The 24,127-nt window shown below is 38.4% G+C and overlaps 2 protein-coding genes and 1 non-coding gene across 4 annotated transcripts; 2 read left to right on the top strand and 1 right to left on the bottom strand.

Annotated features, from left to right (window-relative positions):
- Window positions 1–8,502: 8,502 nt before the first annotated feature.
- Window positions 8,503–10,644, bottom strand: LOC129739784 (mpv17-like protein). 2 transcript variants are annotated; one of them, XM_055731302.1, is made up of 4 exons: window positions 10,501–10,644; window positions 10,213–10,418; window positions 9,936–10,143; window positions 8,503–8,872 (listed from the first exon to the last, which is right to left on the bottom strand). In XM_055731302.1, exons 2-4 carry the CDS (start codon window positions 10,365–10,367, stop codon window positions 8,651–8,653), a joined length of 585 nt encoding a protein of 194 aa, XP_055587277.1. In that variant the 5' UTR covers window positions 10,368–10,418; window positions 10,501–10,644; the 3' UTR covers window positions 8,503–8,650. The 2 variants fall into 2 exon arrangements, with proteins under 2 accessions (XP_055587277.1, XP_055587278.1); XM_055731303.1 differs by lacking the exon at window positions 10,501–10,644 and having other exon boundaries at window positions 10,213–10,490.
- A 7,682-nt stretch (window positions 10,645–18,326) lies between these two features.
- Window positions 18,327–18,399, top strand: Trnak-cuu (transfer RNA lysine (anticodon CUU)). The gene has a single exon. It is a non-coding gene; the product is annotated as a tRNA-Lys (tRNA).
- A 419-nt stretch (window positions 18,400–18,818) lies between these two features.
- On the top strand, window positions 18,819–19,332 carry LOC129739353 (uncharacterized). Its single transcript, XM_055730760.1, has 2 exons — window positions 18,819–18,979; window positions 19,060–19,332. Exons 1-2 carry the CDS (start codon window positions 18,902–18,904, stop codon window positions 19,279–19,281), a joined length of 300 nt encoding a protein of 99 aa, XP_055586735.1. The 5' UTR covers window positions 18,819–18,901; the 3' UTR covers window positions 19,282–19,332.
- Window positions 19,333–24,127: the final 4,795 nt, after the last annotated feature.

Here is a 24,127-nt window from a genome sequence, read left to right on the forward strand (position 1 = left end):
AATGTGTTTTTGATAAAAAAAAAAGGTATTTGATCATAATTTTTTTATGATAAGCATTACAAACTGCTACTAAAACAAAATACTGTGGATATGATTTAAATAAATAATATAAAAACAAGCGAAATATAACCACTTAGGGTAAAACTTCCAAACAAATAGTTTACACTGAATTAGAATGTATGATTATTCGAAAGATAAAAAATTATATTAAAATGGTCATGATCGTATTAAGTTACCCTTCAAAAAGTTTATTCAGCTATTAAAATCCTCGAATGAAATCATTGCAAACCTTTCGGACAAGTATAAATTGTCAAAAGGTACGCAACTTCAAAACCATGTTTAGCTGGAAAAAAGAATTAAGCTTTTTTGCACAAAAATTTGCATTCGAGATTGAAATGAATACGATCATACAGCATGAATAACCTAACTTGTAGCAACTTTATCAAATCAAACAGAATCTATCTACTTATCTGAGTATGCCAGCTTTACTTTCTGGTTGAATTTCATGCCACTCTTTCCTAAACGAATATTCTGGACCTGGTTTAGTCTGATCGCCGATAGAACTTTACTCTTCCACGCTTTAAAACTTAAAAAATTGCCCGCGAACGCAGACTTCAAAATTCACCAAATTTTCTTTTCATGGAATATAAAAAAAAACGGGAAAAACGCAACGACGGAAAAAACACCTCCGTTCTCAAGCACGGGTTGCTGCGACCTCAACCCGGCCGAAGGGGACCAAAGTTATTAATGAAAATCTAGATTTTCATGTTCCTCCCGAACAAAATGTCTCACATACAAACTTTGGGCTCGTTGAGCGACCCCTTCCCGTGATACGATCTGGCCCAAATTTGGCATGAGACCTCGTACTAGGCCTAGGATCAATTCAAGCTTGCAGCGCATAACTTTTCCAAATGTCGGGTCATTTGAGGCACTCTAGTGTATATGTATGCTTTCATGCTTGATTGGAATTCTCTGGAGCCACTATTATGACCAAAAGGCCAAATTTGTTAACAACGTATGCAAATTCAAAAACAAAAAACGTTATTGATAATTTTGATAAAACTTGCTCAAATCATTTTGTTTTTGGACGCAAAAAAAAAAATTGTTTTTTGTTTGATTTTTCAAATAAAGTGAATAAATCCTGGCAACCGGGCCGGGCCGGACTTTTCTCAAACTTTGTGTCAAATATCTGGGCAAGTCCGGATACTCACTACGGACTTCAGTCAGCCGCTTCGAGCAAGATGGTTTTCATCAACATTACCGCAGATTGACAGCTAAAAAGTTCACTCATCTCTGCAAAGTTAGAACAATATATTTCATACAACTTAAATCTGCATTGGTTGCATTTCTTACATTTGCCCGCATCTTTTCCAAGGAAATCAGGAACTGGAAGAAGTTTGATTATCATTAAATCATTTCAGGCTCCTTCAAAAATTATTTTAAATGTTTCCTGCAATTCAATTATTGCTTTTCAAATTCATTCGTTGTCTACATTTCATATCAACTACCAATGCATCCTAATCAATGTAATTACGTCCTCCCTGGAAATAGTGAACATTTCAAAGGTTTCCGGTGCTAAAACCAATTATCAACCATTTCCGAAGGTTATAAGCTTCACGAAACGCGGTCCATATGGAAGGAGATATGTTAGTAATCTCTTATGTAGAAATCCAGTTCATTTCCTGTCAGACAGACCAAATCGGGCATACAGAGGCCGTGAGCTGAAGGACGACCGGAAGGCTATCTGGTGCAAGACAATTGAAGGGAGGGGGTGATTGATTTGGATGCTCCTTTGGTCTTTTTGTTGCTTTTTTTGAATGGTTTGTGTTTTCATTCAGGAAATTTGATCGAATTAATCGCTGGAACTAAGGCTTTTAGCGTTAAGTTTCAATGCGAACGAGTTCAAACTAATAAAATTCTTTCAAAATGATAGTTTCTTTCATGTTTACATGAACACTACCCAACATGTGTGTGGTAGTTCTTTAATAAACTATAGAAAAAATGTACAGCAAAAAATGACACTTGATTGAAAAAGAAGTAGACATCCTAAAATTTGCGAATGTTTGAAAAAAACAAACCTCCAAGCTTCTGGTTACAAATGAAAACCAAATCACCTTGTATTCGATCGATTCTGCTAAACTATATTAACAGTAATCCTAATATTTGACAAAAATGACATATCACAGTAGTTGTCGGTACCAGTATCCTACTTCGTGGGGTCAACATTCCAAATGAAATAGTTTTTACTTGCAGATGAGAGCTTCTTTTTTACCTTTATGCAAAGTAACCAAAATCCTTTCCGAAGAACGACACGAGGCAATAAAGTGTAAGCTTCACAAATGCTAAATTACATTAATTCAGTGCCGGACGTGCCTGAAGTTGAACTTTTGTGCGTCAAAATGGCAACTTTTTCCGGACGGGTTGGCTTGGCGGAAGTTGGTCATCATGGAGAATCAGGTTTTAGAATCACTATTTAGACCCTCATATCCAACCAGGAGGGACGAAATGTGCATACAAATTAATTGCACAGCATTGGCGCTTTCACTCGTTTGGTCTGGCACGTTTTGTTTAAAAATTACACAACCTTTGAGCACTGACTACACTGACTATAGACACTCGATTTCATAAGTATTTATCATATTTTCCTCAGACTTATTCGAAAGTTTTAAATAAACAACGATATCATACAGTATACCTATAAAAAAAATGAGAAATTTTTGTTTTGACGATTTTTGAGGATATTTTTTGTGGGTGTATTAGCTCTAACCTTCATCTGTCAATTGAGGTAAAAAATAAGAATGGACCAATGGAATATCCAAATCAATCACCCTCTCGCTTCAATTCACTTGCACCAGATAGCCTTCCGGTCGTCCTTCAGCGCACGGCCCCTGTATGCTCGATTGGGTTCGACCGACAGGAAATGAACTGGATTTCTACATAAGAAGTTACTAACACATCTCCTTCCGTTTGGGGCGCGTTTCGTAAAGCTTATAACCTCCGGGAATGATAGATAATTGGTTTTAGCACCGGAAACCTTTGAAGTGTTCACTATTTCCAGGGTGGATGTAATTACATTGATTAGGATGCATTGGTAGTGGATATGATATGTAGAAAACGAATGGAATTTGAAAAGCGATAATTAAATTGCAGGGAACATTTAAAATAAATTTTAGAAGGAGCCTGTAATTATTTATTATTATTATTATTATTTATTAGAGACCTTTTAACCACCCGGGTCATTCGGGTCTGAAATTATTTATTGATAATCAAAGTTCTTCCAGCTCTTGACTTCCTTGGAAAATATGCGGGCAAATGAACGAAATGCTACCAATGCTGATTTAAGTTCTATGAAATATATTGTTCTAACTTCTCAGAGATGTGTAAACTTTTTTATCTGTCAAACTGAGGAAATGTTGATGAAAACCAGCTTGCTCTAAGCGGCGAAGTATTTCTTTCAATTTTGCATTTAAAAAACCTGAACACCCCTCATTTTGAAGGTGTGTGTGTGTGTGTATAGAATGTTGCTCCGGTTGCTCCTATCTTGATTTTGGAATTCACTCTTCAGTTGTCAAAATGCCGTCCAAGGAAGAAGAGCAGCGTATCACAATTTTGCTCGCACATCGCGAAAATCCGAGCTACTCGCAAACAAAGCTGGCAAAATCGCTAAAAGTTGCCAAATCAACCGTTACAATTATAATTAAAATGTTTGGGGAACCGCTTAGACGACAAAGAGGGTTGCCGGTAGTTTCATACGAAACCCTAACCTCTCTCTCCGAGATGCCGCAAATAAGCTGGGTGTATCGTCTAAAACCGTGCATCGAGCCAAAAAACGAGCCGGATTATCGACTTGCAAGAAGGTAGTGACTCCAAATCGTGATGATAAACAAAATACGACGGCCAAAGCGCGATCCCGGAGGCTGTACACGACGATGCTGACGAAGTTTGACTGCGTGGTAATGGACGACGAAACCTACATCAAAGCCGACTGCAAGCAGCTTCCGGGACAGAAGTTTTATGCGGCAAAAGAAAGGGGAACGGTATCAGATATTTTCAAGCACATGAAACTGTCAAAGTTCGCGAAGAAATATCTGTTTTGGCAAGCCATCTGTACCTGTGGCTTGAAAAGCAGCATTTTCATAGCTTCCGGGACTGTCAACCAAGAAATTTACGTGAACGAGTATTTGAATAAACGTCTGCTGCCTTTCCTGAAGAAACATGGTTGTTCCGTACTGTTTTGGCCGGATTTGGCATCTTGCCATTACGGTAAAAAGGCCATGGAGTGGTACGCCGCCAACAACGTGCAGGTGGTTCCCAAGGACAAGAACCCTCCCAACACGCCAGAGCTCCGCCCAATAGAGAAATACTGGGTTATTATCAAGCGGAACCTAAGAAGACCAAAAAAAACTGCTAAGGATGAGCAGCAGTTGAAGGAAAACTGGCTTTCTGCAGCGAAGAAGGTGGACAAGGTGGCTGTACAAAATCTGATGGCAGGGCTTAAGCGTAAGGCCGGGCAATTCGGATTTGGAAAAGCGGAAGCCTAGCTGAATATTTTCCTGAATTTTAGATTTATTAAACTTGAAAAAGAAATTTAATTTGATTTTTTTAATAAACGATGTCACCGATTTACACGCGTTTTCCCTTGACCAAATTTTGACCGTATTGTGCACACTTGAGCTTCGTGCTGTACTGGCTGAACGGGAGGCACGCGTCCACTCTCGCCGACGATCGTTAGTAGACTGGCTGCCGCACACGACACGACAGCTCGGCCGTCATGTCTGTGCGTGTGGTGAGGATCATGGAGGGAGAATAACGACTCGGAAGGCCTATCGGTCGAGAGGGTGTGGCGAATCGCAATTATCGGCTACACATCTCCCCTCTACACCAGAATAAGTTAAGACAAAACAACCCTTTCAATTTTTGTTTAAGCTTTCTGCCAATCTATCCACTTCTGAATATTCAAACCAATGGGTCGCGAGTACTAAAAACTAGCATTGCAATGCAATCATTACAGAGCTATTTTTACAAGGGATGTAAATCGAGAGAGAGAGTTCTTTGCATTTGGAGTGGTAATGATCAAAGTTCCACAACTGCTTCACAAATTACCAAAATTTGCAAAACTTTGCACATTTTCACTCTCTCTGAGCACTGAGTTCACTCATTTTAACTCGAACCTGCTAATTTTCTCTAACAAATTGCCACAAATTACCACAAATTCAATCATGGGCTGCACAATTTGTGTGATCATTGACGTATTTTCTCCCTTCATCTCAGTTCCCCGTATTATTATCTTGTTTAACATTCACAAAGCCCCGGCTTCAGATAACCTAACACATCAAGCAGGTTAATCTTAATAAACGTCGTTACGAATTGAAAAGGATTTTTTGTATGTTTTCAAGGTCCTTCCTTTTTTCCTTCATTTGGAGTTTGAAGAGCTTCGCCAGTTACAAGACGGAGAAATGTATCTAGTGAGGTTCCGCCAATCGAGTACGGAGTCGTTTGACGCCTTCAGATGGTCCTTCCAATCCATCGTAAATTCTTAAAGTGAACCTTCAGAATACTATTCATGTTGGTCCTCCCGATCGATTATAAATACTAAAAGTGAACCTTCAGAACACTCTTCATGTTGGTCCTCCCGATCCAACGTTAAAACATAAAGTGAACCTTCAGAACACTCTTCTTGTTGGTCCTCCGGATCCAACGTTAAAACATAAAGTGAACCTTCAGAACACTCTCCATGTCGGTCCCCCTGATCCAACGTTAAAACATAAAGTGTACCTTCAGAACACTCTTCATGTTGGTCCTCCCGATCCAACGTTAAAACATAAAGTGAATCTTCAGAACGCTCTTCATGTTGGTCCTCCCGATCCAACGTTAAAACATAAAGTGAACCTTCAGAACACTCTTCATGTTGGTCCTCCCGATCCAACGTTAAAACATAAAGTGAACCTTCAGAACACTCTTCATGTTGGTCCTCCCGATCCAACGTAAATTCTTAAAGTGAACCTTCAGAACACTCTTCATGTTGGTCCTCCCGATCCAACGTTAAAACATAAAGTGAACCTTCAGAACACTCTTCATGTCGGTCCCCCTGATCCAACGTTAAAACATAAAGTCTACCTTCAGAACACTCTTCATGTTGGTCCTCCCGATCCAACGTTAAAACATAAAGTGAATCTTCAGAACGCTCTTCATGTTGGTCCTCCCGATCCAACGTTAAAACATAAAGTGAACCTTCAGAACACTCTTCATGTTGGTCCTCCCGATCCAACGTTAAAACATAAAGTGTACCTTCAGAACACTCTTCATGTTGGTCCTCCCGATCCAACGTAAATTCTTAAAGTGAACCTTCAGAACACTCTTCATGTTGGTCCTCCCGATCCAACGTTAATACATAAAGTGAACCTTCAGAACACTCTTCTTGTTGGTCCTCCCGATCCAACGTTAATACATAAAGTGAACCTTCAGAACACTCTTCTTGTTGGTCCTCCCGATCCAACGTAACATAAAGTGAACCTTTGAACAATCTTCCAATTTGCATAAGTTTTATGAAACATAATTATGATATTTTTTCCACAAAGTCATTGCTATAATAACTCTTCGTTCATATTAAACCATTCTTTCCAATTTCTAATACAAAATTTTATCATATTTTCTGGTAAACAATTGTTGGATAATTTGAAGATTATGAAATATGATGCTACATTCAATATTTACCGTTTTTTTGTCAACATAAAATTCATATTGAGAGAATTTTAAAACTGCTTTATGATTCCCTCCCCATATTAAACAGATTATTAACAGACATGAAAAAGTCGCGAATCCTCGAAAACTAGCAAGAATAAGCTATTCCCCACAAGTAACCTTTCGTTCCACAACTTTCAATATAAAAATCAACTTTGATATTGTGAACTATTATATTACGATTCTTGAAATTTGCTGATCGATTCAATCTCGTTAGACAGCCAGACAACAACCAAACTTTTGATGAAATTCTAACATGCAAAAAAACCAGAACGTTTGCTTCCGATAAACTCAACAAATAAACAGCATTCATGAGGAACATCAGATGACGCCCATTTCCTAGAATTCAATTCAGTTCGTGTGGCAGCCAAACATATTTCTCAGAAAATGCATCGGAACGATGCTGGAAGTTGAGGAACAAAGGGAAAGAACCCGAGCGAGAGGGAAGTATGAGGTAATGTCCGCTCAGTTTCTCAGGCAATGAGTTTGTTTGATTATGTGCGCTAACTTCCCGGAACATAAAGTTGAATTCGCAGAAAAAAAGAAAAAGAATCATAGCAATCATTCCAGATGAATGAGTGCTAGTGAGAGAAGCGAGGAGACCCCTGAGATTCTTACGTACATATGTATGTGTAAAATCCACTGCCTTCAACTCCCAACGGTTTTCGATGAAAAGGATTGAATTAAAGAGCAAACGAATGCCATGTTTACTGTTTAAGCTGCAAGCAAACAAGCCATCATTCTTTTTTCTTTATGGTTTTCCTCACATACAAAAAATCTGACACGCAGTTCATTTGACTTATCACGCCATTTCGATGACAAAATTTCGGATTTCATATTACTAAAACTTTTGTTTCTTTCGAATTCTAATCATAAAAACTTACCGATCCAGCCAAGGCATCGACACCAGCACTACACTTAACAACAACAATTGAAAAAAAATACTCACAAAACAACCTTTTTATTCTCCCGTTCAGCCAGACTAAAAAATCTCCTGGCAGGATCGCCATTGTGCACACTTGAGCTTCGTGCTGTACTGGCTGAACGGGAGGCACGCGTCCACTCTCGCCGACGATCGTTAGTAGACTGGCTGCCGCACACGAAACGACAGCTCGGCCGTCATGTCTGTGCGTGTGGTGAGGATCATGGAGGGAGAATAACGACTCGGAAGGCCTATCGGTCGAGAGAGTGTGGCGAATCGCAATTATCGGCTACACACGTATCACCCTTTATCACGTCGAAAACTTAAGGGATGATAACATAACTTAAACTAGACAAAAGTGTTTTTGAGTGCCACAACTACATCAAGAATACTTGAACCGCTGTATTTTCAAAATAACTCTTAACAATTGTGCCTCACGTAATCTTTCGTTTTGGTGCCATTGCTGCAAGTAACGTGCGGTACCTTTTATGTTAAATTAACGTGCTCTCGATTGCGTTTTGCCAATAGGGGTATGGGAGCCATCCTTCGTTAACCCATAAGACTGGAGACATCTTGCCTTGACTTGGACACCCGTATGCTCGGATGCAGCAGGAACTCACTGCGCATTGCGGGAATTAATAAAATGCCATTAGGTATCCATTGATTATTGTACTTTTTTGGGAGGGAGTTGTAGACGTGTAAGCCTTTTCAACGCTAAAACTGTTAGACAAAAAAATTCAACCAGAATTCGTCAATTAGAAAACATTCTTCTCGTCTTACAAGTGCATACCTACCTAGTTTTTGTGCTCAAGGTGAAACAGGAGAAATTAAAAAAAGCATTTACACCTAGGGCATTACGTTCGCAGATGAACGAACCGGTTATTGTCAATTGATTTATTATCACAATAAATACATACTAAAATAAAGGATTTCATTACAAAATGAGACTAGCACATTGCAACACAACTACAATTTTGTACAATTCACTCACAGCGGTTTCAACCGCGATTTCGGTTCTTTGAGCTGCTGAATGGGACTGGTTTCGGGTGACAAGTGTTTGACAAAGGCCAGAAAGGTGGTCCAGATGAGGCTGAACACCCCGGCGGCCAGAATTTGATTCCTGGGTGGTACCAGGGAGAAATTTAGCGTCTGCACCACCGGCCAGTAGCAGAAGCCCACCTTGTAGGTGTCCCAGAATTTGGACGAAACCTGAAGGAAGGAAAAACAAATATTTTCAATACACTAGAAAAAAAAGGGATTTTTTGCCAAAGTTTGTTTTACTGGCACATATTTAAACATGTTATAAACTTATATCGTAATCATTCACGTAACACATGACTACCATATGCTCACTCTCGTCAAATTTGAGTATACACTCTATAATTTCATATAGTCTGGCAAAGAGAATGACGGGAGCCAAACGAACTGTCATTCGTGGAAACCAATCGGACATTCTATGATAGTGTTCAGAGGTCGGCATTAAAACGCTATTCGCTAGTTAGTCCGCTACATTTTTGTTTTAATATTTATGATTTAACTTTATTTCTGGAGAACTTACGGCTCAAAAAACTCCATCACTTTATAGAAAATAACATTTATCAGCATTCCTGCTTGAATAATTGCAACTAGTAGAGTTTTTTTTATCCTTTTTTTCAACTGAAATCCCATGCATTAACATGCTTTTTTATTATTTTAACTCGAAATCGCTTTTGAAAAATATTTCATTCATTAAGATCTATAGAAAGAAAAAAAAGTAAAAATTATGCTATACAACTTTAGTAGTAACTGTAGTAAGTAATTTAGTTAGTAAGAAACCAAAAAGCATTGTGAATCACATGACTACAACCATGATTTTCCAATATATGCTCGATTGGCTCCTGCGAGTGACAGTTCGATTGGCTCCCGTCATTCTCTTTGCCATGCTATACGAAATAAAAGTGTCAATATATTTGAGCATCTTCAGTCTTATATCTGCTTAAGTTTGTCGTCAGTCTTCTGTCTTTTATCGCATGTCTTCTATCGTTATCTTCTGCCATCTTTCATCTGTCTTCTGCCTTCTAGCCTATGTCTTCTGTCTTATTCTGTTGTCTATTTTCTTGCTTATGTTTTCTGTCATTTGTATTCTATGTTCATTCTTTTTTCCTCTACCTTTTGACAAATATGTATCTTCTGTCTTTTGAGTCTTAATTCCGAATTTAATCGAAAAAACTAAGCTGATGCAATCAGAAATCGAAACTTGTAATGTATTTTTAAGATACAACAATCTACCCACCTCTTCAGCGGCTCGATGCGGACTTTTACGCTCCAGAATGCTCATCCCATAAAAGAAGAACGCGATCGCAAACGGGTCGAAGGCAGCCTGCTCGGTGACAGCCTTGATCATCGAGGACCGGAAATCGGTTCGAGGCCACATCATATTGGCCAGACGCATCCAGGAGTACAGCATGGGAGCCGACACGAAGGTCCCGTACAAGCTGTATCTTCGCTTGGAAACGGTGGGAAATATTTATTGTAAGAATTAACGAAAAAATCGAACCCAGAACTCCTACCTGATGCAACGCTTCCAGTCTAAATCACTGAGGTGTCGACCTTCACCAACGGTTTGCTGCAGAACGCATCCAGTGGGCCACAGGGCTGAATAAAATAGCATACCACGAACAATTTTGTACTCATTGGTTACCGCCAGGAAATAACGCCACCACATTTTGGGTTACCGGAATTTTTGCGCTTCGTATCTGTGAAACCTGGTTACAAACTTTAAAAGACCGAAAAATACATTGTTGTCATACACGTCAGAACTGGTACAATCTAGCGAAGCGTAGTGACGAGCTGCTTACTATGTTGTAAATTGTCGGGATCGTTTTCACACTTTGTAAAAACTACGTGTACTACTGAAAGCACTCCGAGAAATTCGACTGATTCTTTCGATCGGTTGTGTAATTGGTCTCAACTAAAACGAATGAAAAGCTGCATCATTCACTCGTCCGATGCAAACTGATGCATTTTCATTTACCCTTAACTGAGAGCGCGATGAAAACGGTTGGCAAACAAGTAAGTAAAAGCGTCATGAAGGGTTTTTCTTTACTTTTCTTAGATTGGTTGTGGCAGAAGTGTTAATATATTTATTTTAAATCCTCTGAAACCCAAATTTTTGTCGCTTAAACATTCCTAGAAGCTTAGTTTCATATTCAACTACAAACAACTTTTGTTCTACGAAGAACTTTATAGACATTTTTATGACAAATTTAAAAAAAATAAAGGTAACAATTATTTATGGAGTCAAAATTAATTGGTATTATAAACTCAAAATCAATCATTTTTGCACTTACATATAATCCTTTTGCTCTAAGGGTCTCAATGATCATGAGAATTAAGCAAAAGGAGTCATATTTGTCGAACTGAGATTCGTTCATTTTGGTCTAAAAAACGGATTTTGAGTTTGCTTGTAAAAGTACTTGTGATGAAAAAAGGACCAAATAATGAGCCCTTAACGAAAGAGAACACTTCAACATCTGAAATAGTTGGTCTGATGATAGTTCAAAAATACTGTAAAAAAGATTTGGCTTTACAACAACAAAATTCTAAAAAGTGTATTCGAACTTATCGATGGATGGATGTTTGTGATCCGGAAGATGAGTTTACAAGTTTCACCCAATTGAACATGCCTCATCTATAAAACAATAGCTTTGTTGATTTTGTTTGGTTCTGGCACCAATTTTTATAATAAACGATTACAAATCTTTTCAAAAAATGCTCATTTTTCTTTCGAAAAGTAAAAAAAAATGCTGCAGCTAATTTCTATTTGCCTGACCAAGCTAACGACATTTCATGCTGACCAGACATCAATCAAACATCTTCCAAGTGTCGGAACCAAACAAAAGAAAGGGTTACCGTTTGCCGAAGTGTTTGATAAATTTTTCATCGTCACTGGTTGGCAATCACCAGCGCGAAACTTCGGATATCGCGCTGCATCGATGTGTGAGTAAAGGGTGTTCGGATCAAAAAGTGGTCAACTTTAATTCATTGTATTTATTCTCATCATTCATGTAAGAAACCTGAACACCTGAACAGGCGTCAATTTGGACTAGGTCAACCGGAATCTTAACTGATTTTTTTCGTCTTTTATACAAATCGAACTTCAAAATAAAAGATACTTTGATTTTTTCAAATAAACTTATACTTTATTTAAACGCAATTTAGTATGACTACTTTTTGATCTGAACACCCTTTAGATAAACCGCAAAAGATTCTCGTTTTCCATTCCCATCCCATTCCCATCAAAGACAAAGGAGGATGAAAATTGAAACAAATGGCAGACGACCAACGCAGTGCGTTTTTTGGCGATCGAGCGTGTCAGAAAGACAATGACAATAAACCGTTTTCTAACTAGTAAACTGGTAAAGTTATAGGAATGGCAAGTCGAAATAAGAGTGTTGCATTGGGTTCGATTCTAACTTAATTTTTTAATTTTTTTTTTATTTAGAGATAAATAATTATCCAATTGAATGAAAATCCCATAAATAATTTCCATTTTTCACTTGAATGTAGTGGTTCTGCATCATTTTGCAGTAGTGCTTTTCCAATCATATCATCTTTGGTACAGTACATTCTTCAGCGCATTTTTGGCATAGAGTTAGTGCGTCCAATGGTAGTGCAGCCCAGCAAACATGAAATCGCATTAAAAATGTTAACTCAAGTCAATAAAAACGTTACGGCGAATCGTAATTCCAACTAACGCAAGTATAATGTCGTAAAAATCGTTACTCGAAGTCGTATTTAATGGTTTAAATCGGATATGATAAAAAGTCCGCCATGTTTGCAGATTTTGAAGACGATTTCGTTCCTTTTTTTTTTCTCCCGCGTGGGTCAAAAGAGAGAACAGCTTTGTTGTTCTCTTTGCGACCAGCAGTGCAACCAGATTGCTAAAAATCAGATGGTGTATTTGCAAGAATTGCCCAATGACAGAGGCAGCAAATATTGTCGCTGGCAACAGTTCGCATGCGTTGAGAGAAAAAACTTGTGCTCTCTTGCATTTTTTCAGTATGTATGAATATGGTGTCGAAATCGTATATTCTTATCGCTTTAGTCAGAAGTTGAAAATTTGTATGTATATTGCCTCCACTTTGGTAGGTAAATGCTGTTTTTTCGTGTTTCATACGATTATTCTATAATGTATATGAAACGTATAACAAAGTTGTTGGGAAATATACCTACAAAAATGTTTGCTGGGAGTGTTCCGCAGGATGATCGACGCAGTGATTGCAGCATTTCGTCGGATGGGTTTCATGGCGTGCCTGGACGACGTCACCTTTGGAGGAGAAGATTTTAGTGATGTGATGAAAAAGTTACTGAAGGTAATATCAGAAAATGGACTATCTGTGAATCTAGAAAAGACGCAATTTATGACGAAAAAAGCGAACTTTTGTGCCACGAAATCAGCGCCGGTGAAATAAAGCCAGACCTCGATAAAATCAGTGCTATCAAAGACTTTCCAGTTCCTAGTAGTGTACGCAACGTGAGAGAGTTCTTGGGTCTGGCGAACTATTTTAGACGTTTCGTGGAAAAATTCAGCTTAGTGGCCGAACCTTTAACACGGCTTACAAAAAACATTTTGATTTCGTGTAGAGGGTTGCCCTACAATCGGCTTTTGAGAGACTCAAAGTAGTGTTGGTCAGTAGACCAGTGATAGTGATGTACGATCCAAAGGCAGAGATCGAGCTACACACGGATGCCTGCTCACAAGGTTTGTCGGGCATAATGCTGAAGAAGATGGAAGATGGTTTATACCCGATTAGTTACTTCAGTCGCAAAATTCCGCCGATAGAAAATCGCAAGTACATCTATGAGTTGGAGGCTTCAGCTGTAGTGGAGTCGATGGAACATTTTCGGAAGTATGTGCTGGGCCGTCATATAAAGATCGAAACCGACTGTGAAGCTGTAAAGAAAACGGTGGCGAAGAAGCAAATGCTGCCCGTTGTAGCAAAGTGGCTGCTGAAGCTGTTGGAATGCTGGAACTAGTCCAACGCAAGGGTGAGAAGATGTAGCATATCGATTGCTTGAGCCGGAATCCAGTGGAAGATCCCGTGTGTGACAAGCCCGAACCCGTGATGGCCAGTGAAATGGAAATAGATATTGGCGAGGATGAGCTTTTGCAGCGAGAAGACGATCATGTACGCGTGCTGATGGTGATTCTGTTCAACCCACCTTTCGATAACCTGGGTAGGCAGATCCAGGAAGGCCTGTTGCACCCGATCGAGAATGTGCCGATTCCATTTGATACGATCCATTGAGATCACTATGGGCCGTATGTTCGCTCTTCTCTGCAGAACGAGCACATAATAGTATTGATCGGCAGTTTCACAAATTACGTCGTATCGAAAGCTGTACGTAACACAAAGACAAAACCACTGATCCTAATGTTGATTGATGTGTTTGCAACGTTCGGTAAGCCGAATCGCATAAAAAATAACTGATCGTAGAACAGCGTATACATCGAAAAAATTTAAAGAGTTTTGTGAGCAGTCCGGAATCAGTTAAGTAAAAGTAGCAGTTGGAACTCCTCGGGCTAACGAGCAGGCAGAACGGGAGAATTGCTACGTTTTGCACTCGATCAGGTGCATGGTGAAGGATAACGATAGAGGTTGGGACCAGCACCTCCACATGATCCAGTAGAGACTGAATACTATGTTGAACGATCGCCGCATTCGCTTCTGTTCAGTTACAATCCACAGGACATCATGCAGAATCATTTGTTGATGATGTTTACTTCAGAAGTACCTTCGGGACGTTTCGAGGAAACGCTCCATGTGGTTCGTGGTTCGGGACAGAATCCAGAAGGAGCAACAACTGCACTTTTATAAACGACGCCGACCGGCTAGGCAGTACGAAGAAGGAGATCTGGTGTTGGTAGAGAATGATGGTTAACCCACGGGTCAGAGTAAGAAGCCGTTTCAAGGGGCTTTTCATCATCGAGAAAGCGGTCGGCAATGACCGTTACCTGATTGACGATGTTCCTGGAGTTTGATTCAGCCAGAGAAGAACGTCAGCTAACTTCGCGGCCGAAAGGATGAAGCCGTGGTCCGTGAAAGCTTCAGTGGAGTCCAGCGACGACGAGGAAAACTTCGACGATGATCACGTGAGTCAATCTGGAGACGATTAATTATTGCCGAGATGGAATAAAAGCTGTGTTGTCCGTTGTAACAGTGAATATTTCAATGGTAATTGGATACACTTATAGTTTTTATGGCAAATATTTGTCTAAATCGATCCTTTGTTCTTGGAAATCTATTATTATTGATTATTATTAAAGGAATTGAAACATGCTGTTAAAACCAATTAAATTTATACCACAATATAACCTGTAAGACTGGCTGTTGGCCATTCGGTAGATTTGCGGTGAACCCCTAATAATCCCTCGTGTCGGCAAGCTTACACAAAACTAAGTTGCAGGGAAATTCGGGACAGCTAAAGTAAACTCCTCGGATAAAATTCGGTACCGTTTAATAATCTGCAGTTTTGTTCACCCCACAATTTCTTAACCTAGCTAACCTTTATTTGCGCACTGGTTCCTTCCTTGACGTCGAGCTCGGGTTCGGTGAGGTCGGCTTGGAAACTGGCTGGCTCTCGCGGGTTGTGTTTAATGTACCAGGTCCCACCTTGGGTGCTGAACCGGGCTCTGCTAATCCTTTGACAGTAAGCAAAGCGGCGTGGATGCGGAGTTCCTGACCCCAACTTGGGTGCTGAATCAGGTTCGAGGGTAAGTAACAGCGACGGCGGTCGGTCGATGTTATCGGCGGCGCACTGGGTCCTTCGACGGTGGACGTGGCGCGTGGCGATGGCCCCACCTTTGGTGCTGAACCAGCTCGAGCGTTACGAATTGTGACATAGGGGAGGGGGGGGAGGTATGTTCATCGTTACGTAACGATTTTTTCCTTAAAAATTTCAGTATGCTTAATCGCAGCTATTTTGATGTCATGCAATTTTTGCAGAATGATAAACAAACCAAAATCAGCTTAAAATTTGTAAGCTTCAATATGATTGAAACTGGCTTGTAAATTTTCCTCTTTAAAGATTCTGAGATAGACTCCTTAAAATGTGAATTGAATATCCGTGAATTAACCGTTGGAAAACTGAAGATCAATTCGTAATTTATATTATCAGAGAGTTATCATCAAAAAGTACTAATAAGCGATTTGGTTTGGATAGAAATAAATTCCGTTTTGAAGAACGTTAAAAGAATTTTTGTATTTTTTTTATCTTCGAGTATTCAAAAACATGAGAAGATGGGGGGGGGGGTATTGTCAGCGTTACGTAATTTCCATAGGGGGGTACATCGAAGCGTTACGATTTGTGACATACGGGGGGGGAGGGGGTCAAAAAGTGCATTCTTTGCGTTACGTAATTTATGGATGCCGCCTTACGCATTAAAACACCAATTGGAGTAATTTCTGCACCCAAAATAATTTTCACTTAAAAAATAAGTGACATCTGTAGTAAATTCTGGCCATACGTAATTTCATTTGAATTTTAAGTGATGGGTCAAGTGAATTCACTTAAGTGACCGGTCAAGTGAATTAAACTATGAAATTCGAGTGAAATTTCTAAGTAAGTTTTTAGTTAATTATCTCACGTGTTTTTAAATAAAAGAACATTTATAGAACACCACTTCGATTTCAAATACTTACATTACGCGTGCACCATAAATTTATTGATTGGAAAATTCCATCGTAATCCCAAGGCAGATCGGTTACTGCAGATAGTGCGACTTCTAAATCTTCCCTGCTGCAAACCAGAAAATCTGTCCAGTTCAACCCACAAGCTGAAACATGATAACACCTTTAAATAACTTTTCCTTGCATCACTTTTAACACAAACTACCGCAAAAATCGCCTAGTAAACAATTGGGAAAATCCAAATCCATCATAAGCTTTAACCGCTGCTCTTTAGAATTTGCCATTTTGAACTCTGAAAATAAACACAACCGACCCGACATTCACTTGAAATTCAAGTGATGGGGAAGTGAATATTTTTTTCACTTCAAATTCAAGTGACGACTGAAGTGAAGTGTATGAATTCACTTGAAATTTAAGTTACTGCCAAGTGAAATGTATATGTCACACTTGAATGGAAGAAAATCACTGGATCCTTGTTTTTAAGTGAAAAATCATGTGTATTTTAAGAGTGGATTTGGGTTCAGTGTGGTTCTGTTGGAACTAATTTTCACATTTTTTCTGAACATCAGGAGGATATTGCATACATTCAGGGGTAAAAAATATTACAATAATTCTACTAGCTGAAATCATAAAAATAAATGATTGGATGAAAGAAATTTCAATGTTGACAAATGCGTGTTGCAAAACAATTAAACTTAAGCATATGGAAACGAGATTTACAAGGTGTCTCTTTGATTTTCATTTTGTTGCATCTTACCCCAGGCAGGTAACTGAATTATAAAAAAAAAGTATTTAAAAAATTTTGGTGATTGTTCCAAAAATATTTTAACATCAACAGTGTTGGGACAGGGTGACTAAACCAGTAATTTTTAGATAATAGCCAATCCGTCGTACTGGGTTTTTATGGCATCTAAAAATGTTAAAATTTGTACATTTATTGACAAATTTTTTTTTTCAAATTTTGAATGAAAATGAAAAACTTTAAAATATCAGCTTAAAATGTAGAAAATAATGTCAATTCATTTGTTCAGTTTGGTACCATTTGCTTGATCGGTTCTCGAGTTATATGCAAATATTTGCCTTTTATTTGGGAGACCCCCTCTCCCCTTCCTGTTAGGGTGAGGGGCAATAGGAACCTTCCCCGGCCATCAATACCCACACTTGCCAAGTTGCACGTAAATCAGTTAAGTAGTTTCCGAGTCTATGGGGAACAGGCAGACAGATAGAAATCTAATTTAATATTTAAAGATTGGAATTTTCTCACCTTTTCTCACCATTTTCGATGAGAAATACCTCGACTTTTAAATGTTTTTGCAATGTAGATTGTATGTAATATTATTGCATACAAATGTTGGTACAATTCCTTCTAATTTATTGTAATTTTGAATTATTACTGATAAACTAAAACCACCCACCCTCCTGCATTAGATGCTTCAACTCCGAGTGACAAAATAAAAGAATTCCAAATTTATTCCAGCCTGGTAACCCTGGTTAATCACAATGTCGTCCTGGTTCAGTAATAAAATCCATACCTACATTAAATTGATGTGAAATTGGAAAAAAAATTCTCATAACAATCTCAGCATCAATCATAATCCCCATATTACAAACTCCCTTCAATGTGAGTTCGCTTTCATTAAAGACACGACAAATCTCGTGCCGGCACGTGATAATTTGGCATCAATTGTGGTGCGCATTTCCAATGACGAAACTTTTGGTTGACGCTTTCGTTTTCAGTTTTCTATTTTCCTCGTCTATACCTATGACGACGGACATAGGGTTGAAAAAAAAATACGATCGGACCTGGGATCTTCAACGATCAACGAAGCAGCTGTTCCGGCGGCTGGTGCAAGTTCGAAATGAATGAGTCGAAAATAGAAACACGTGTAGCAAATCGTTGTCCTTTTTGTGGTACCGGCAAGCTTCTGCCGGGTGAGTCGAGGGATAGAGAGATTTTGTGAAAACTGGCGTATTTTTGATCGTTATCAACAGCCCGGCTAGCTCAGTCGGTAGAGCATGAGACTCTTAATCTCAGGGTCGTGGGTTCGAGCCCCACGTTGGGCGGATTAGTTTTTTGTAGCTATACTGTATCATAACTGGTGATTTACGACACGGGACACCACCCCACCACCATTGAACATCGGAAAGGATCTTCTTGCTTCAGTTTCGTTAAGATTCAAGGTCTTCTTAGGGGAGAAGATTTATAAAAGTTTTTATTGAATTTTTCAATAACCATATTTGAAGTTGCTACACATGCATTTATAAACACGTTTTTTTTAGAATTATCTTCCACTTTCTAGGTACATATCTATATGCTATTGAAACGTTTTCGCAGAACTCATCTTCGAGAAATGATTATCGGCGGAAAACAGAAACGATTCGTGTCTACCGTTGTCATTTTGTCGGAAATTGGCCAATTTGACCACGGCTTCAGCTATTTGAATCCAAATTGCATTCGATGTTCCGGCTATAAAAGTTCTGTGATTCCAGCCGGGAAGTTTCAGTAGTACAACGATCGGGAGTCAGCAGTTTGATTGTCTCTTAACCGGGTTCAACAGTGGGTAAAATGGTTCCGACTCTGAGTCGAGCCTTAGCGATTGTGTGTTTATTGTCAGTTTTGGTTGGGTTGTGCCATGGATACACGGTAGGCATCCGTTAGCCTGTTTTAACTTCAAATTTGAATCTTGGTTTTTTGTTTTTACAAGTTTAATCCACTTTCCCTAGCTGAATCGTGAAAAACGCCAAACAGGATCCATGATGATGAACACTGACGGAGGAAGTGGCTCCGATCGGGCGGCTATTCCGGGGTTGGGTGAACTTCAAACCGTCATAGATGTGGCCCAGTTCCTCCTGAATGTTGGACAACAGGTGTTGCCTGGACTTCTGGAACAGCTTCCTGGGGCCATAACGAGCGTAGCGGGCGCAGGCGGCATGGGATCCGGATAATGATAGTGTGTGTAGAGATGAATTGCCAAAATACAGAAAGATCTGCTCAAACCCTTCGTTCAATCTTACTGCTTTCGATCTATTCAAACAATAAATAAACAAAAACTGACCATTTCCAAATTATTGAATACTGAAGTGAAAAATTATCAATTCTAGCCTGAATTGACGTCACAAAAGTAATCGATCGCAACCCAAACACCTTACATGTTTTTTACTATGATTGCTGATTACGAAATAACTCATATTTATCCAAAAACTAATAATTAATTATCAAACAATTGTCTGAAGAAAAGAGCAAAAATAATTAATTTTCTCTAAATTATAAAAAATAGCGCCTTTAGGTATGCAATGTTTTTAGCGTTGAGACAAAGTTATAGAATTTTCTTCTTATGTCTGCTATAAATTGTGAAATGAGAACAAACATGACCAAAATAGTCAATTAACATTTTCGCTTGAGGTTTTGTTTGATTTTTATACAAGGATTAGGGCTTCCTGAATAAAAGATCAAGTCTCCTTCAATAGGGGATCAAGTCTCCTTCAATAGGGGATCAAGTCTCCCCTAACTTCAGAAAAATTGCAATTTTTTTACTCCCACGAAAATGCTTCTAGTTCATCAACGGGTTCAAGTATCGTTCTAATTTTTGGAGCACAGAAACTTGAAGTTACAAGCTGTCAGAAAATGTCAAAAACGGCGAGTTGCTAAATTTTTCCAAAAAGATATGGTGAAAATAAGAAAAGGGGATCAAGTATCCCCACTCTCCCCTACTGATATTCACAAATGGAATTCAAGATTTTTTCGAATTTTTCTTATACATGTTAAGATATTCGAATAAATATTTGATGATGAGAATTTTTGTTTAATTATTTATGTGGTATGCTGAAAGTCCTTGAAACGAAATAGGATGCAAATGACATTAAGTTTAAATACTAATTATTACAGTGGCAATGAACTACTGCTGGATTGGTCGAGAGGCTGGTGGAATTCATTGCAACCTAGAGAGCAGCGGTTCAATTCTCTAGGCGTAAGCAGCTTTTGTAATCAAAACAATTTAGTTATAACCAATGAGATAGACCATGATAGACCGGCAACCTAGCAATCTGACATCTGGTTGTCAGAGCAATCAGAGCAATCTGTCAATCGGATTTTTTTTTCGGCGCGTAGAAGTTTCTTGACATTCTCTTAGAAGCTGAATAGCGTTCTCTACAGCCACCTAAACGAACTTGAAAGTAGCTTTAAGAACTTAAATTTTGGGCTGATTAGAATTCTCTTCAGACACAAACGAGAGCTGGTTAAGCTTCTATGGAACCTTTTTAAGGGAATCTGGTTGCTTGGGCGAATCGAACTCGAGCCAACTGATTGCCTCTCCGATATCTAACCAATAGGCCAAGTTGTCAGACGAAACAAGTCAAGCTGTAGCTCTATTATTTAGTTGACTTTATCGAGCTAAATTCGCTGCTAGTTTCCACGGCAGAAAACGCTCTTCGTGCCCCGATTAATGCATGTTGCTTATACTGCCCCAGTGAGGGTTCTCGTTATGCCCCTACAGTGACTGATTTTCAGCTTTCGGCAAAAAGTTTTAAAATGCATTTTTAAACGTTTTTATCTACTTTTTCAAGTATAATCCAGTTAGGAAATAGATAGATTTAAGTCACATATATTATAGCTGTTTTCTATGATGGTTAAATAAGCGTCTTCCTTAAGGTGGCCATTATGCCCTTATCACCCTTACAAACTTACTTAGGCTTTCCTCCTGTGATTGGGACGATTTTCAGCAGCTGAAATTACAGGACGATTTCAAGATGTGGTATTCGCCCAGATAGCTATTCGATGTCTAGGTGTTATTCTATTCTGGGAATTAGGTAAAATGAGATCCGCGCTGGCGAGTCTCTATGTTAAGCTCTCAATAAACGAATCGGTCTTCTAGACCTGACATCCGACCAAACCAGACGTGTGTCTCGTGTGTTTATTTTTTAAGAAGAAACCCCAGTTTTAATTATAACTATTTTATTAAAATGTTAACTTACACCCAAAATAATCCTCACGTAGCGGCTACGTGAAAAACTACATAATTTTTATCCAAATGATTTTCACGTAAATGCTACGAATAAATTATGTAAACGCTCCCCTAATAAGAATTTGTGCTTCATGGACCTCACCTATAATTTACGTGATTTTCTAGTGCGTTCAACGCGATATGGCGATGAAAGTTATTGTTAGTTTTACTTGATTCTAAATGGATTGTGAATAAATTTGAAATGAAAGCTTATTAAGAACAATTGGTTGTTTGATTGATTTTATCGTTTCTTTTATTTTTAAATTATTATTTATTATTACAAATAAAATTGCGATGCTTTTTACTACTCACTAACTATTGTCACTTCGAAATAATCCGGGAAACATAATGGTACTATGAATTATCCCACGGCTCGAAGTGCGTTTTAGTATTGCTGATCCACTCTTTTTTTCTATTTCTGCGATAGCTGATTTGGGCTCCCGTAGGGTACCACTGTAAAAAAAATTACAGTAGTCAAGAAAAAAATGAGCATTGTTCGACATAAGGATTATTTATCGACTGAAATTAAATCGGATGAACAAGCGGAAAACATTGAAAGATGGTTTAATAAAAAGTTGTCAAACAAACATGTATACCAAATATTATTATCGGATTATCTATTGTTTATAAAACAAAAAATTGTGTTTGCCTTGAGCTTGGTCAATCAGCGGTCAAAATCATGGAAAAATGAATAGTAAAATAAAACCTGTTTGCGATGGGGTCAATCAGCGGACAAATTCACGAAAAAAATGAAAACCTGTAGTTGTTTAAATAAGTTTAGAGTTCGACGACACGGTAGCGATCATTCATTGAATGTTGGATTTCGTGCTATGTTTTGCAGTCGGAGTTATCCGTATAAAGTTTAACTGAAAAGCGGTTAGAGTGTAGAAAACCGTCAGATTTTATACTGGTTTGACAGATCGCACAAATTTTGCGATGCGAATGGTATTATTTCCTATAATAGATTATTCACCGTACACAACTCCTTTTTTTAACTTCTCATATACAATTTGTTACATTTTAACGACAACATTATTGAATTCGACCAGCATAAAAAGTATCAAAGACGCATTCAAAAATCTTCGTCATGCCAAATTCATTAATTCTCAGGCTATGGAAAAATGTGTTTTCAATAATGTAGATTGTTTTTTGTTTTGTCTGGGATTTTAAAGCTCGTAATTAATTCAATTTCAATGAATACTAAGAATAATAATATTTCATTCCGATGACTTCATGTTTTGTCCTTTCTTGCAAAATAATTATTTGAAGATTGATTCAAGAATTTACTTCTTAACTTTTCAATGAAATTAGTGAGTAAGAGTGAATTTTTTGACTGTGTTTATTGCTCCGGCTAGTCTACCGCACGGAAGGCTACCGTCGCGCGATTAGAAATTTTCCCAGTAACCGCAATATGTTCAATCCTGTTGAAGTTGAAAAAATTTATTAGCATCCCATTGAAGAAAATAATTATTCTGATGGTGATAATGGTTATTACCTGGTCTGTATATACGGAGAACTCGTTCCCTCGAGTACCGATCGGTGTTCTGCGTAGAGTAATCCATCCTTCCTGGGTGGCTTCTTCCAGGGAATGAGGAATATATTTCACTATTGCCTGAAGTCAAAAATGAAAATAAAATAAAACTTTCAATATTAATAAAAAATCTGGAAAGCCACCGAAAGTAAATGTTATTAACTAGTGAGTGGATTCGGTTGGATCTTTTAAAATTCCGGCTCCTACCGTCGGGTCGGTTTCTTACCTGATGCGCCACTGAGTCAGATCAAATCCGTGGAAGCGGGTGGTAAATTAACGAAACGGAACCAAAAATAAAAACAAACGTGTCAATTTGCAAACCGACACAAGTTTTCACCATGAAGCTATCAGCTGACTGATGCTCGTACATTTTCTTATCAGAATTAACATGTGAACACAAACACGTTCACAAAAAAAGCATTTTCGGCTATCCACATGAATTTTACGTGAAATTCATGAGTCGTATACGTGGAATGAAAGTAGTTACTACAAGACGCACGTAGAATCGATGGGATGCATCAAAAACTAAGTCTACGTGAAAAATCCCGTAGAATTAATTTCTAGAATATTTTGGGTGTACAAAATTACAATATTTCCCCGCGTTACTTCACAAGACAGCAAATTCGCTCAGGAAAACAACTGTAAAATTCGCCTGAATGTTTGGAACGGGTTTCTCCTGCAATTTTCTGGCAATTTTTGGAGTGTTCCTGTAAGCTCGAAACGGCTTCCATCCACCATTTTCGAAAAAAATAAGAATTTTTTTTAGATTAAAAACTGCAAATATTTATAAAATTGTTGTTTTACTTACACTAAACTATAAATGGAGGAATCAGTTGAAGGTTCGAAATAAAAATGGCAAAACATTATTTTTTTGTCAACTCTATATGATTAGATTATTTACCTGCACTTACAACACATTCATGTTTCTGATATCAGCGATACTTGTTCTAGTTAATCAGGAATCAGGAGTCTTGTAGTTTAATTAAGCAACCAGCAGCGGTCCTGAAAATGAAATTTTGAACCTCACACTGTTCTGATAGTTTCGCGCCGAAATTGAAGACATTTTGCCGCACGACTTTTAGCGGCTTCTGCGGTTGCAACTGTCGACGCAACTGATAACCGGGAGTAATCGTTTTTGCAGATCAATGCTCCAAAACACGTTACGTAAAAAGGGAATCGCTGTCCTGAATGTGATCGAGCTTTTAAGTATTCGAAAAATAATTCTATCGAATTTCAGGAAAAATGAAGTGCTACGAGAATC

The sequence above is a fragment of the Uranotaenia lowii genome, chromosome 1 (assembly GCF_029784155.1).
Source record: "Uranotaenia lowii strain MFRU-FL chromosome 1, ASM2978415v1, whole genome shotgun sequence".
Classification (NCBI taxonomy): domain Eukaryota; kingdom Metazoa; phylum Arthropoda; class Insecta; order Diptera; family Culicidae; genus Uranotaenia; species Uranotaenia lowii.